General features: G+C 41.9%; 1 protein-coding gene across 1 annotated transcript in view; it reads left to right on the top strand.

Moving 5' to 3' along the window:
* Positions 1–10,686: 10,686 nt before the first annotated feature.
* LOC115480794 overlaps positions 10,687–14,691 on the top strand; it is a 33,804-nt gene continuing 29,799 nt past the window's right edge. The window contains exons 1-2 of the mRNA XM_030219700.1: positions 10,687–10,831; positions 12,759–13,142. Of these exons, the coding sequence (XP_030075560.1) occupies positions 10,774–10,831; positions 12,759–13,142 (442 nt within the window). The 5' untranslated portion in view covers positions 10,687–10,773. The remainder of the gene's footprint in view (positions 10,832–12,758; positions 13,143–14,691) is intronic.

Genomic DNA, 14,691 nt, shown 5'->3' with positions numbered 1-14,691 from the left:
GCTCCCTCAATCCCTGCCCATCAAAGATAGTGCAGCAGGCAAGTATGGGCCTTATAGAAAGCGCCACAAAAATTGTGAACACCTCTCTTTCTAATAGGCAACTACCAACAGCATTAAAAAGGGCAGTGGTTTGCCCTCTGCTGAAGAAAAACAACCTTGACCAGGACAAACTTGAAAGTTACCAGTATCCAACATCCCGTTTTCTAGGGAAACTCATAGAACAAGCAGTCTGTGTTCAACTTAATGAATGGCTAGAAAAGAGTAGCTGGCTAGATCCATGTCAATCTGGATTCAGACCCGGTTATGGAACAGAAACAGTCCTCATATCCCTGCTAGATGATCTTAAACAGAAACCGAGACATGGGACTCGCCTCGATGTTAGTACTGCTAGATTTCTCAGCAGCTTTTGACTCTGTGGATCATGATATCTTGCTAGCACAACTGACAGAAACAGGTATCAATGGTACAGTACTTGCCTGGTTCAGATCCATAATGTTTGGCAGCAACTCACTCATCACCACCATGGACACTGACCTGCGGGGTACCACAAGGATCAATACTGTCACCTATTCTGTTCAATATCTACATCAAGCCAGTAGCTGAGCTGATTCGGTCAATGGACACTCAGTTCTACATCTATGTGGATGATGTGCAGCTACTCATACCCATTGAACCTGACTTACCTACAGCCTTGAATAAACTGAGTACTTGTCTAACATCAATTCAAGAATGGGCTAAACACAACAAACTTTGCCTGAAACCAAGTAAAACCAAGCTTCTCTGGGTCCCTAACACAAGTGAATACATACCTGACATCGGTTATCAATATAATCAAACAAAATAAAACATGGAAAAGAAAATAAGATGATACCTTTTTTATTGGACATAACTTAATACATTTCTTGATTAGCTTTCAAAGGTTGCCCTTCTTCCTCAGATCGGAAATAAGCAAATGAGGTAGCAGATAGTATATATGAGAGAAACATCAAAGCATTACTTTGACTGTCTGACAGAGTGGGAGGGTGGGGGTATGCATGGGGACATCAAAGCATTTCATTGATATTCTAACAGAATGGGTGTTGGTAGGTGAGAAGAGGGTAATAAACAGAGAAATAAACAGAGAAATACAGCTTTATGTTTTATAATGAGTTAGAAAACCCAGATCCTTATTAAGTCCTGTTTGTTGGGTGTCAAAATATTCAATCATTCTTATTTCAAAGGTCTTACGTTCCTGTATTGTTTTAAAATTACCTTTCAGTATTCTTACTGTGAAATCACTGGTGCAGTGTTCTGGTCTTGTGAAGTGTTGGCCCACAGGGGTGGGGACCTGACTGGCACCGGCTATTTTCATGTGATGTCTGTGTAGATTGAATCTTGTCTTAAGCATCTGGCCTGTTTCTCCAATATAGCATCCTTCGTTACATTTCTTACACTGAATGATATATACCACATTGGAAGATGAGCATGTAAAATAGTCCTTTATGTTGAATATTTTTCCTTTGTGAATGACTGTGGGGTCTTGTGAAATGTTTTGGCATAGTTTGCAGCTGGCTGTGTTACACGGGAACGTGCCCTTTTCTTTTTCCGTCTGTGTTGGAAGTTTACTTCTGATCAGCTTGTGTTTTAAATTTGGTGGCTGTCGGAAGGCCAGCACTGGTGGGGATGGGAATATCTCTTTCAGTAATTCATCTTCCTGAAGTAGTGGCTGTAGGTCTCTTATGATTTTCCTCAGTTTCTCCAGCTCTGGGTTGTATGTCACTACAAGGGGAATTCTGTCATTGGCTTTTTTTTCTTTGTACTGTAGCAGATTTTCCCTGGGTGTTTTGAGGGAGGAGGCAGTATTCTTGGAGATTATTTTGGGGTTGTAGCCTTTCTGTTTGAAGGATGCAGTCAGGGTTTCAAGGTGTCTGTCTCTATCCTCTGGGTCCGAGCAGATACGGTGGTATCTTGTGGCTTGGCTGTAAATAATGGATCTTTTTGTATGTGAAGGGTGGAAGCTGGAGTTGTGGAGTTGTGGAGTTGTGGGTTTTTTTGTATATAGATGTTTGTATACAGCCCACAGGAGGGACAAAACTACAAGCTGGATAATTACATAGAAAGTTTCAGACATAGGGTTAAATCACAACTTTCCAACAAACAAAACAAACAAACAAAAAAGAATTCTGTACAATCTTACCCCACCAGAAAGAGCGGCCATAAGAACTCTACAAACTAACGAACGCATTATCATCAAACCCGCAGACAAAGGAGGTGCAGTGGTAATTATGGACACACAAAAATACATTGAAGAGGGACACAGACAGCTCTCAGACAACAAATACTACAGGAAACTAACTGAGGACCCCACACAGGATTATACAAAGCAGCTAAAAGAACATTTCCTACACAAGCACAGCCACATCTGAAGAAACTCATACCAAACCAGCCTTCTGTGGGCACATTCTACATGTTACCCAAAATCCACAAACCTGGAGACCCGGGCAGACCAATCATATCAGGTATTGGCACGCTCACGGAGGAAATATCTGGACTCATAGAGGGAATTCTGAAACCTCTCGTGCACAAAACTAACAGCTTCATACAAGACACCACAGACTTTCTGAATAAATTGAAAAATATCAAACAATTACCACCAAACACCCTTCTGGTCACGATGGATGTAGAATCACTATACAGCAACATTCCACATGCGGATGGCATAGCTGCATGTGGAAGACTCCTAAAAAAATCCACACTGGACCATCAATACTCACCAGAAACTATTACAAAATTAATCAAATTCATTTTAACTCACAACTACTTCCACTTTAACAATGATATCTATCTACAAATAATGGGCACTGCAATGGGCACCAGGACAGTACCCCAATTTGCCAACCTTTTTATGGCTGAGCTGGAAGAGACATTTCTGAATACATACCAGACCAAACCTCTAAAATACTACCGGTACATCGATGACATTTTTATGATTTGGACGGAGGGGGAAGAAACTCTGAAACAATTTTACTATTCCTTCAATACATACCATCCTACAATCAGATTCAAAATTGACTACTCCCCAGAAAAAGTCAATTTTTTGGACACCAATCAGTGATGGCTGTATACAAACATCTATATACAAGAAACCCACAGACAGATGCAGCTACCTCCACAACTCCAGCTTCCACCCTTCACATACAAAAAGATCCATTATTTACAGCCAAGCCACAAGATACCACCGTGTCTGCTCGGACCCAGAGGATAGAGACAGACACCTTGAAACCCTGACTGTATCCTTCAAACAGAAAGGCTACAACCCCAAAATAATCTCCAAGAATATTGCCTCCTCCCTCAAAACACCCAGGGAAAATCTGCTACAGTACAAAGAAAAAAAAGCCAACGACAGAATTCCCCTTGTAGTGACATACAACCCAGAGCTGGAGAAACTGAGGAAAATCATAAGAGACCTATAGCCACTACTTCAGGAAGATGAATTACTGAAAGAGATATTCCCATCCCCACCAGTGCTGGCCTTCCGACAGCCACCAAATTTAAAACACAAGCTGATCAGAAGTAAACTTCCAACACAGACGGAAAAAGAAAAGGGCACGTTCCCGTGTAACACAGCCAGCTGCAAACTATGCCAAAACATTTCACAAGACCCCACAGTCATTCACAAAGGAAAAATATTCAACATAAAGGACTATTTTACATGCTCATCTTCCAATGTGGTATATATCATTCAGTGTAAGAAATGTAACGAAGGATGCTATATTGGAGAAACAGGCCAGATGCTTAAGACAAGATTCAATCTACACAGACATCACATGAAAATAGCCGGTGCCAGTCAGGTCCCCACCCCTGTGGGCCAACACTTCACAAGACCAGAACACTGCACCAGTGATTTCACAGTAAGAATACTGAAAGGTAATTTTAAAACAATACAGGAACGTAAGACCTTTGAAATAAGAATGATTGAATATTTTGACACCCAACAAACAGGACTTAATAAGGATCTGGGTTTTCTAACTCATTATAAAACATAAAGCTGTATTTCTCTGTTTATTTCTCTGTTTATTACCCTCTTCTCACCTACCAACACCCATTCTGTTAGAATATCAATGAAATGCTTTGATGTCCCCATGCATACCCCCACCCTCCCACTCTGTCAGACAGTCAAAGTAATGCTTTGATGTTTCTCTCATATATACTATCTGCTACCTCATTTGCTTATTTCCGATCTGAGGAAGAAGGGCAACCTTTGAAAGCTAATCAAGAAATGTATTAAGTTATGTCCAATAAAAAAGGTATCATCTTATTTTCTTTTCCATGTTTTATTTTGTTTGATTTCTATTGATAACCTTTAAGAGTGGACTAACACAGCTACCACACCTCTATACCTGACATCAAAATCCCTTTTGGGAAGTATGAACTCCCCCTCAAATCACAAATCAGGAACCTTGGAATACAGTTAGATTCAACACTTACTCTGATTCCCCAAATCCAAGCAACCTTCAAGAGCTGCTTCTACTATTTGCGACAGCTACGCTACCTCTCTCCTTACATCGAGAAGGTAAATCTTATCCCAGTTGTGCACTCCGTGGTAACATCAAGACTGGATTACTGCAACGCACTATACAATGGTCTGACTACAAAGGGCCTGCACCAGCTCCAGTTGATTCAGAATGCAGCAGCAAGACTCATAGAAGGTTGCAAGCGACGTGACCACATCACACCATTTTTGCAAAAACTTCATTGGCTACCAGTACAATACAGGGCTAAATTTAAAACTCTATGTCTGATCTTCAAGGCCCTGAAAGGAAGTGGCCCCAAGTATCTGAAGAATAGGATGATCCTCCACACACCGCCACTAAGGTCCTCCCAAGGATTTTCACTAACTACACCCTCTCCAAAATACATTACACGATGTGATACCCGCAAGCGAGCCTTCTCCGGAGTAGCCCCCACATTCTGGAATGCATTGCCTGAAAGGCTCCGCTTAACACAAGACTATCTCTACTTCAGGAAGCAGGTGAAAGCTTGGCTCTTCAACCAAGCCTTTAATGGAAGAAGTAACTAACTTGTTAGTCTCACTCACACACACACACACACACACAAGGATTGACTCGGGCTGCACATACTGCAGCGGGACATGTTTATCCACTCCTAGCCTAACAGATAATATTTAACCATCTCTCTGGCCTCATGTGCAACTTTCTTCAAATCAGTCACCTTACTTTCAAATTCTTCCTACTTTCTTACTCATCTATATGTTACAACTTTGCCTTACCCTTCACTACCAATTATAATGTTCTATTACGTATTGTGTTGTCAAATCCAAGTAGTATACAATGGCATATTTTGTATTGTTACTTGAATATTTTTACTGCTGTTATTGCCTATTGCTCATGTTTGATCTATTCTTACTGTACACCGCCTTGAGTGAATTCCTTCAAAAAGGCGGTAAATAAATCCTAATAATAATAACTCGATACTCGATACCATGGTTTAGTGAAGATACCATGGTTAACCCAATACCATGGTTTAACGAAGAACTGAAAAAATTAAAAACACAAGTCAGACGACTCAAACGAGCATGGAGGAAAATGAAAGATGAATACACACTTAACGCAAGGAAACAAATGCAAAGAAAATACAAATACACAATAAGACAAACCAAGAGGTCATTCTACAAAACCAAAATAGGCCCAGATTACAAAGACACGCACAAACTCTTCCAACTTGTGAATAAACTGTTAGACAGCACACCGGTTACCACAACCAATACAGACACCCCATCAGCAGATAACCTTGCTGACTACTTCAATGATAAAATCATAAAACTACGACTCACACTACCACCTAATACCACCGACCACAAAATATTCATGGACTGCCTAGACCCTTCCTCCGATGAATACCCAGCAGACAGAATCTGGACAAACTTCGATTTATTGACTGACCAAACCATCACCCAAGCAATCAACAGATTCACTACATCCCACTGCAAATTAGACATCTGTCCCAACAACCTAATAAAATCCGCCCCTAAATGCTTCATAACAAACCTCACGTCACACCTAAACTACATGCTACAACAGGGATCCTTCCCTAAGGATAAAGGAAATATACTACTCACCCCAGTACCTAAAGACCCAAAGAAAAAAGCAAATGACATAACCAACTACCGCCCGGTAGCATCCATCCCACTGGCAGTCAAACTAATGGAAAGGTTGGTAACCAAACATCTTACCAACTACCTAAATAAATTCTCAATACTACATGAATCACAATCATGATTTCGATCCAACCACAGCACTGAAACAGTATTAATCACTCTCCATACCAAATTCAAACAAACAGTTGCAACTGGCAACAGCGTACTTCTCCTACAATTCGACATGTCCAGCGCATTTGACATGGTCAGCCATAAAATACTATTGAACATCCTAGAATACTTCGGTATTGGAGGAAATGTACTTAGATGGATCAACGGCTTCCTAACCGCAAGAACATACCAAGTAATATCAAATTCGAACAAATCATCACCATGGAAGCCTGAATGCGGAGTACCCCAAGGATCACCGCTCTCACCAACCCTTTTTAACCTAATGATGATGCCCCTAGCCAAATTATTATCCAATCAAGGCCTCAATCCTTACATCTACGCAGATGATGTCACAATCTACATCCCGTTCAAACATGATCTAACAGAAATCACAACTGAAATTAAAAACAGCCTCCAAATAATAAATTCATGGGCGGATGCATTCCAACTAAAACTCAACGCAGAAAAAGCACAATGTCTTATCCTCTCCTCACAATATAACACGAACAAATCTACCACTATAAACACACCAGAATATACCCTTCCTGTTTCAGACAGCCTGAAAATTCTAGGAGTTACAATCGACTGAAATCTCACACTAGACATTCATGCGAAAAATACAACAAAGAAAATATTCCACTCAATGTGGAAACTCAAAAGAGTGAAACCTTTTTTCCCAAGGGAAATATTCCGCAACCTAGTACAATCAATGGTGCTAAGCCACTTAGACTACTGCAATTCCATCTTTACCGGATGCAAAGAACAAATCATCAAGAAACTTCAAACGGCCCAAAACACAGCAGCCAGATTCATATTTGGAAAATCGAAATACGAACGCGCCAAACCCCTAAGAGAAAAACTACATTGGCTCCCACTAAAATAACGTATTATGTTCAAAGTCTGTACCTTGGTTCACAAAATTGTACATGGGGAATCCCCGATATATATGTCAGACCTAGTAGACTTACCAACCAGGAATACAAAAAGGTCAGCACGTACATTTTTGAACCTCCATTACCCTAGTTGCAAAGGACTCAAGTATAAATCACTCTATGCATCCAATTTCTCATACATAGGTGCGCAACTATGGAACGCATTGCCTAATGTTATATAAACAATGCGCGACCTAACAATCTTCCGAAAACTACTGAAAACCAACCTGTTCAAAAAAGCATACTACAATGATTCACCCAAAATACCAGACAACGAAATATGAACAAAACTACACAAAGCCGAACCCCAACACTGGACTACCTTACCTATTCGGACATTTGTAACGCGCTACGCACCATCACCTTCTGTCCATACCCCTAAGCAAACTTTCTATATTTAACTGTCTAATTACCTTGTACTTTACTTTATCATCTACAAACTTTAATGCAATACGACGTTGTAATTTATGTTATCATCCACGAATAACAATGCTGCACCACTTTGTATCTCTCAGATCCGGAAAGGTTGACCGCCATTACGGCATAATGTAAATCATTCTTTCAACCATGAACATTACTATAATATCACCTTGTAATCTACCTTATAATGTTCATGTTATACCACTCTGTACTTTTCAGATTCAGAAGTGGCGACTGTCACTCTGACATTATGTAAGCCACATTGAGCCTGCAAATAGGTGGGAAAATGTGGGATACAAATTTAATTAATTAATTAAAGGTGGAGAATTTGCCTCCAGAGGCCCAGCAATCACCAATGGAGCAGGAGCAGAAGTGGGCAACCACCAGATGGCGCAAGGGGGAGCATCCTACACCATATCACAAAGGAACTCCTGAGCCGCAGAGGAAGGGCCCATCACCTGAACGGGCCGGATTGACCTGACTTCTGGGACACTTTGCTGATTATTATTATTACATTTATACCCCGCGCTTTCCCACATAATGCAGGCTCAATGCAGCTTACATAGTAATTTGAAATACAAGTTAATAGAATTTTAATAAAACAGTAGTAAAACAATGTAAAGTTGGGCTTAGTAGTGTATGATAAGTTGAGCTAGATAATATATGACTAGGATAAAAGAGGGTAGACAGGATAGGATAGTGTAATTTGGGAGAAAGGGTAAGTGGGTTACCACGTATCTGAAGTATCTGGGAGTTAAGATCACCCCTTCTTTGTCCCAGCTTTTTGCATTAAATTACATCTCCCTGGTTAATAACATTAAGGATGATCTGAGGAGATGGGCTCCTGGACTGTTCTCCTTATTGGAGCGGGTGGCTATAGTGAAAATGAATATTCTTTCTAGACTTTTATATTTATTCCAGGCACTGCCACTCTCGATTTCCAAAACCATACTCAAGAAATGGCAAACCATGATTTTGAGATTTATAGGAGGGGGACGGAGATTCCACATAGCCAGGGGAGGTACTACTCCTAGATTACTGGGGGGATTGGGAATCCCAGACATTTATGGATATTACCAGGCAGTGCAGTTACAACATGCTTGGGACTGAAGAGAGGATGTACCCAAGAAGCCATATGTGCAAATCGAACGTCCCCTATACTCATGGGGGACGTTTAGCTGAGTTACTATGGTCTCCCCAACCACAGAGGGGGGTGATTTTTAGTTCTAATCCTTATGTTAACCATATCCTGCAAGTGTGGAACCATATGAAACGATCACTCCAACCCGCCCCAGTGTACTCCACTCTGATGGCTATAACAACACTTTCCCCGAAGCAGTACCTGAGCAAGTAGTGGTGCTTTATAGATGGAGATCCAGGGATATCCTACATATACACCAGTTTTTCCAAGGTACAACTTTAGCTTCCTTCCAGCAATTGCAGATGGCCTACGGGATACAGGAGAGGGATTTCTTCTTCTACTTACAGTGCAGACATAGCATACTGAGTGGCCCCTTTAGGGGCGCACCTAGTAGAGAGTGGACGTGCTTGGAGAGGATGTGGGATCAGCATAATTTGGCCAAGGGGCTGATTTCAGCTGTTTATAAATTTCTAAAAGGCCCCAAGCTGGTAAAGCTGCCTCTAGAGTGGAGGAGTGGCCTAGTGGTTAGGGTGGTTGACTCTGGCCCTGAGGAACTGAGTTCAATTCCCACTTCAGGCACAGGCAGCTCCTTGTGACTCTGGGCAAGTCACTTAACCCTCCATTGCCCCTTGTAAGCCGCATTGAGCCTGCCATGAGTGGGAAAGCGCGGGGTACAAATGTAATAAAAAATGGGAAAGAGACCTCCACTGTGACCTTCCCCTATCTCAGTGGGTTGAAGTGGTACATTGTGTAACATTGAGCAATATTTCTGTGGCAATAAGGGAATGCAATTATAAACTTTTGATGCGCTGGTATATTACGCCGGAGCAACTGCACAAAAGCTTCATCCTGTTGGGGCTGCCCCATTAGGGATCTTATATGCATATGTGGTGGAACAAATATTGCAAGCAGCTAACCAGATAGCTGGAACTACTTTGAAATTATCCCCTGGCTTCTGCCTCCTGTTTTTGGGGGTCGAGGATTTGACATGGGCGTCACTGAGGATAATCATGGCATGCGTAACTGCGGCACGTATTGTCTTGCCCAGGGAATGGAGGGCAGTGACGCCTCTGACTATTGACAGGTGGCATGCTAAACTCAGATTTGTCTTGTTGATGGAAACACAGCAATGAGGAACAATATGCTTCAGAGATTCTTGCAATGGGGTCAAACAATACACAGATATCTTGATGTGGTTTAATGGGGGCCTGGCCTCCCATCTTTCATTTTCGTAAATGACATCCTTTTAGACTCAAGTTCACGACATTTCCAATGTTCAGTTATAAATCATACTGGCTAGAAGCAGCCACAGGGGGATGGGAGGGGGGTTGGGGGTTGTTATTGTTGGGATTGTACAGGGTATACTTCTGTGCATTGTGTTCTTATAATTGTATACAAGGCTGTTTTTTGGTTGTGGTATCTCTGTTTCATAGCTAACAAAATGAATAAACTTTTCAAGTTGAAAAAAAAAAGTTGGCAACCATTGTAAGTGCTATATAAAAATATGTTTTGGTTTCTCTTTTTTATATATAGATAAACCTGTCCTCAAAATTTTGGTTGCTTTAAGTTTAATGGCTCAGGAGATAATGGGCACACAAACAAAATGAATACCTAAGTGATGTTTATTTTTAAAGGCTAAAAAACAAAATTACACCTTGCAATGCCAATTAAAGTCTGCAGTTGCAAAAAAAAAAACAACCTGTATCATATTTACTTTGCACTGTTAACAAGCTTGGTTTTATTTGTCTTTCTTTGCTGTGTTCAATTAATTATGACATCACTGGGTTGATAATACCTTGGCAACCAGTTTACCAGGACTTTGCTTCTCTTGTTTCACTGTGGCTGCCCATGAACATTTGCAAGAGTGTTTCTGCTCTCCTGTTTGCAACTGGGACCAGAGGAGACAGTAAATCACACATCAATCTTTTATCTATTGATGGAATTATAGGTCTTGTGCCTGTAGCAACGAATCCATGAAAGCAATGATGATCATACTCTTGGGTGTCTTTCTCCATAGTTGTCTCATAGCAGGTGAGTTGAGGAGTTGAATGGATCCTGGTGAAACATTGAATTTTGGAAATTATGACACCTGTTATGGCAACACTAAAAATGATGCTGTATTATAGTTGTTTTGGGACCATGTAGCACCCTATCTTCAGATGTAGACCAGTGTGGTTTGACAAACTCATGTACTGCACCATCTCAGCAGCCTGGTAGTAAGTCCCAATTCCTGGATTAGGAATTGGTTGAGACATAGACAGCAGAGGAAAGTGATAAATAGAATTCATTCTGAGTACCCAGGGATTAGCCATTAGTTCAGAGGGTTAGAAAGAAGAGTTTGCTTTATTTGCAGATAACATTAAGGCCAGCAGCAGGGGATAGAATGAAATGTGGTCTAACGGTTTGAGAGTTACTCTAAAGCTCAGCAGTTAAATAATGCATTTTGGATGCAAAGGTCTAAGGGAGAAATTCACACTGGGCTATGAGAAACTGATGTGTACCAACCAAAATAAGTACCTGAATATAATGTGTAAACCGCTTCAATTGTAACCACAGAAAGGCGGTATATCAAATCCCATCCGTTTCCCTTTCTCAACCAGAAGAGAGATCTCTGGGTGATAGTATTTAATGATCTGAAATTAGCAAAACTGGGATTATAAGGCAGCAGTCAGAGCCAGAGGGATTTTAGAGTGCACAGGGAGGCGTATTAGGCAGAAAAAAATGGCAATAATGCCTCTTCAAAAATTCAGTGAGACTTAATTTAGGTATTATGTCCAGTTTAAGTCTAATCCTCTGAAAGGATTTAAATGGAGAACAAGGAAGAGGCCTGTGCTATAATGATGAGGACAAAAAAAAAAAAAAAGAGAGCGCGAAATAGCACCAAAGGAACATTTATTTACATAAAAACATGATCACATCAAAAAGCTATGGCATAAAACAGTTGTATAACACTCAATATGGGCATGTTTTGCCCAGTGAGCTACATCAGGGGTAGTAGATCTATGCACACAGCTGAAAAACAAAATAAAAACATCAAAACCAGCATTATTTAAAACATAAAAACTAAGGGGCCCTTTTACGAAGCTGTGTTAGGCAGCTAATGTGGGTTCTACTACATGGTATTATGATGGCTAAAAAGGCAGCCATCATAGTAAAAATCCCACATTAGCTCGGGTGTGCGGAGGAGTGGCCAGTTCTGACAACTAGCGCATGCGGTCGGTACCATGCGTTAGCTGTTAAGTGCAACAGTGCTACTAAAAATGTGGTAGTTCTTTCCTGCTGATCACAGCCCTGACATCCTTTGAACCCTCCCAATCACAGCCCTGATACCCCCTGGACCCAACCCTGACGAACCTTGAATCCTGTGATCTCAATGCTGACTCCCCCATTCACAACGTGGCCCCCTGATACAACAAGCTTACACCTCTGACATAAAAACCCCTCTCCCAAGCTCAAGCCTCCCCCGAGCTCCCCCAGGACTTAACTGGGAATCAGAAACGGTGGAGCAGTGGTTCCTGGTGGAAGTGATCCTCCTCTGTTCTAAGGGTTGGCACCTGAATCCAAAATGGTGCCAGTGACCCCTAGCAGTCGTCTCGCCAGGTACTACAAGACTACAGCTAGGGGTCTTTGGCAGCATTTTGGAGGGGTAGGGTTTGTTGAAGGGGGCAGGGTTGTGGTGTAAGCACTGTGATCGGGGTACAGGGGTTGTTGAGCTGTGATCGGGAGGGGTGTTCGGGGCTGTGATTGGGAGATCAGAGGTTGTAGGGGCTGTATTGTGATCAGATGCTGGGGGAGGGAGGTGTAGATTCAACAATGAGACCAGCTTGGGAGGTGTGGTATTCCTGCTGGATGCTTTCAGTGGCACAGATGAGTGTAGAGTGAATGGGCTGTGAGCATATATGTCTCCAGGTCTGCCTGCAGCATGATCAGAACCAACAGAATATTTCCTACTTTACAGCTTTAGAAATAAAAAATCTCACCATACTGGAGGAGAGAATGACAGTGTACAATGGAACCCGACTTCTCATCCCATGTTATTTTGAGACAAACAAGCCTTTTATGCCCAGAGAGCTGCATGTGGAATGGAGAGTGAGTAAGCTGAACCATTCCTACCTTACCATTTTGAGGGCCATAGACACCCTGGTGGAGCCATTGCCTCAACCCAACGACTACGACAACAGAGCTCAGATGTACCTGTCGCGCATACCCAAAGGCAACTGCTCATTGATCATCAATCCCATTCTGCGAAATGACACAGGCAGGTACGAGGTGCGGCTATCCACCATCAGTGAGGAAGAAGAACACGTCCAACAAGTTGATGTTTTCATCTCTGAAGACAAAGGTAACTATCCCATTGAAAAAAAGACAACCGTACTTCTGCAAAACAAAGATAGTTATAAAGCACATCAGTGTATGCAAAGCTGTACAGTCACAGAAATGATTATTTGCAAAGCAGCACAGCTGTAGCTTGGGTTTGGTACATTAGTTGCAGTGGGTATTGATTTATGTGCGTATGTGTTTGATTATAAATATCTATGAACAGCACAATCTGTGTATCCATGAGTGGAATGCTTCACTTATAGATCGCACATTAGTGGTGGTCTTCAGATGTATACAGAGAACTGGGAAGATGTACTTCAGCCATTGTGCAGGCTGCAGGTGTTTGCTTTCAATGTATTTCTGTTTATTTGATAGAATCCAGGTGGTGACTAGAATTCTTCAAGCCACTCACTGGGCAAAACTCTGAGGGTTCGATATTCAAAGTGGTTTACCTGGCCAGAAACAGCTCCTGGCCAGTAAAATCGTGTATAGTGAGGCTATCCGCTGATAATTAGCAGCACGTAACCAGTTTGACCACTGAAATGCAGCGCTAACTGCCAAACATAAAACCAGTGTCTGGAGGTGGAGTCAGTACTTATGCGGTTAAGCGCCGATAGCACTTGACTGCATAAGGTGACCACAAATATAGGACCGCATAAACCACAGTCCTACCTATATGCGGTTAAGTTCTGAATATTGCATTTAACCACATAAGTTTTAGCCGGTTGCAAACAACTGGATATTCAGTGTTGGTGCCCAGACATGGCTCAGCATTGAATATCCAGGTGAAAAACCAGTGGCAGACCAAAAAAAACCACTGACCACCACCAGCTGAAAGTTAACCCCTGAAAAACTTAATTAGAAGATTTTGAGGATATCTGGTATATTGAATTATGGGTAGAACACTCATCCACCGTTTTTGGTGCTTATTAAAAATGAGGCAAAAAAAGACTGGTTAGGAGGTAAATGGAGCTTTTTTAAGGACAAATACAGAACAGGAATCTGTAGCCTAGAATCCATCAGGTGCTGAGTGTGCTGCTGTGATATGTTATCAGAGCACTGGGGTTCTTTAGTACAGGTGCAGAGGATCAGGGCTGCCTCCCTGAGGTTCAGATGATCAGAAGCCCTGCGCTGTTCCAAAGAGCGCTCTAAAATTAGCACCAGAACAGTGTGGAGATTTAACGCTCCTATGATCAGCGCTAATAGCATTCAAATATAGATGTGCTATTAGCTCTGATCATAGAGGTACTTCTGCGGGAGGATTGTACCTGGGCATGCGCCCAAGGCACAATCTTCCTGCAGAAGTTGTTTGATAGGTCCGGGCTGTCAAAAAAAAGCCGAGACCTGTTAAACAACAGAAGAAGTTTCATAGGTCCGAGATTTTCTCCTGGACCTGTCAGACCTAAGCCCACCCCACAAAACACAAAGCCCCCCACCCCCAAACACTAAAAAGACCTGGTGGTCTAGTGGGATTGCTAGCCTCCACCCCCAACAAGACCCTGGTGGTCAAGTGGAACTGCTAGTCGTCCACACCTGCTCCAGCATCCCACTCCTCTTCACGGTCTACTTCG

This window comes from Microcaecilia unicolor, chromosome 11, assembly GCF_901765095.1.
Source record: "Microcaecilia unicolor chromosome 11, aMicUni1.1, whole genome shotgun sequence".
Taxonomy (NCBI): domain Eukaryota; kingdom Metazoa; phylum Chordata; class Amphibia; order Gymnophiona; family Siphonopidae; genus Microcaecilia; species Microcaecilia unicolor.
The sequence above is the reverse complement of the archived record's forward strand: the minus strand, read 5'-3'. Positions and strand labels throughout refer to the sequence as shown.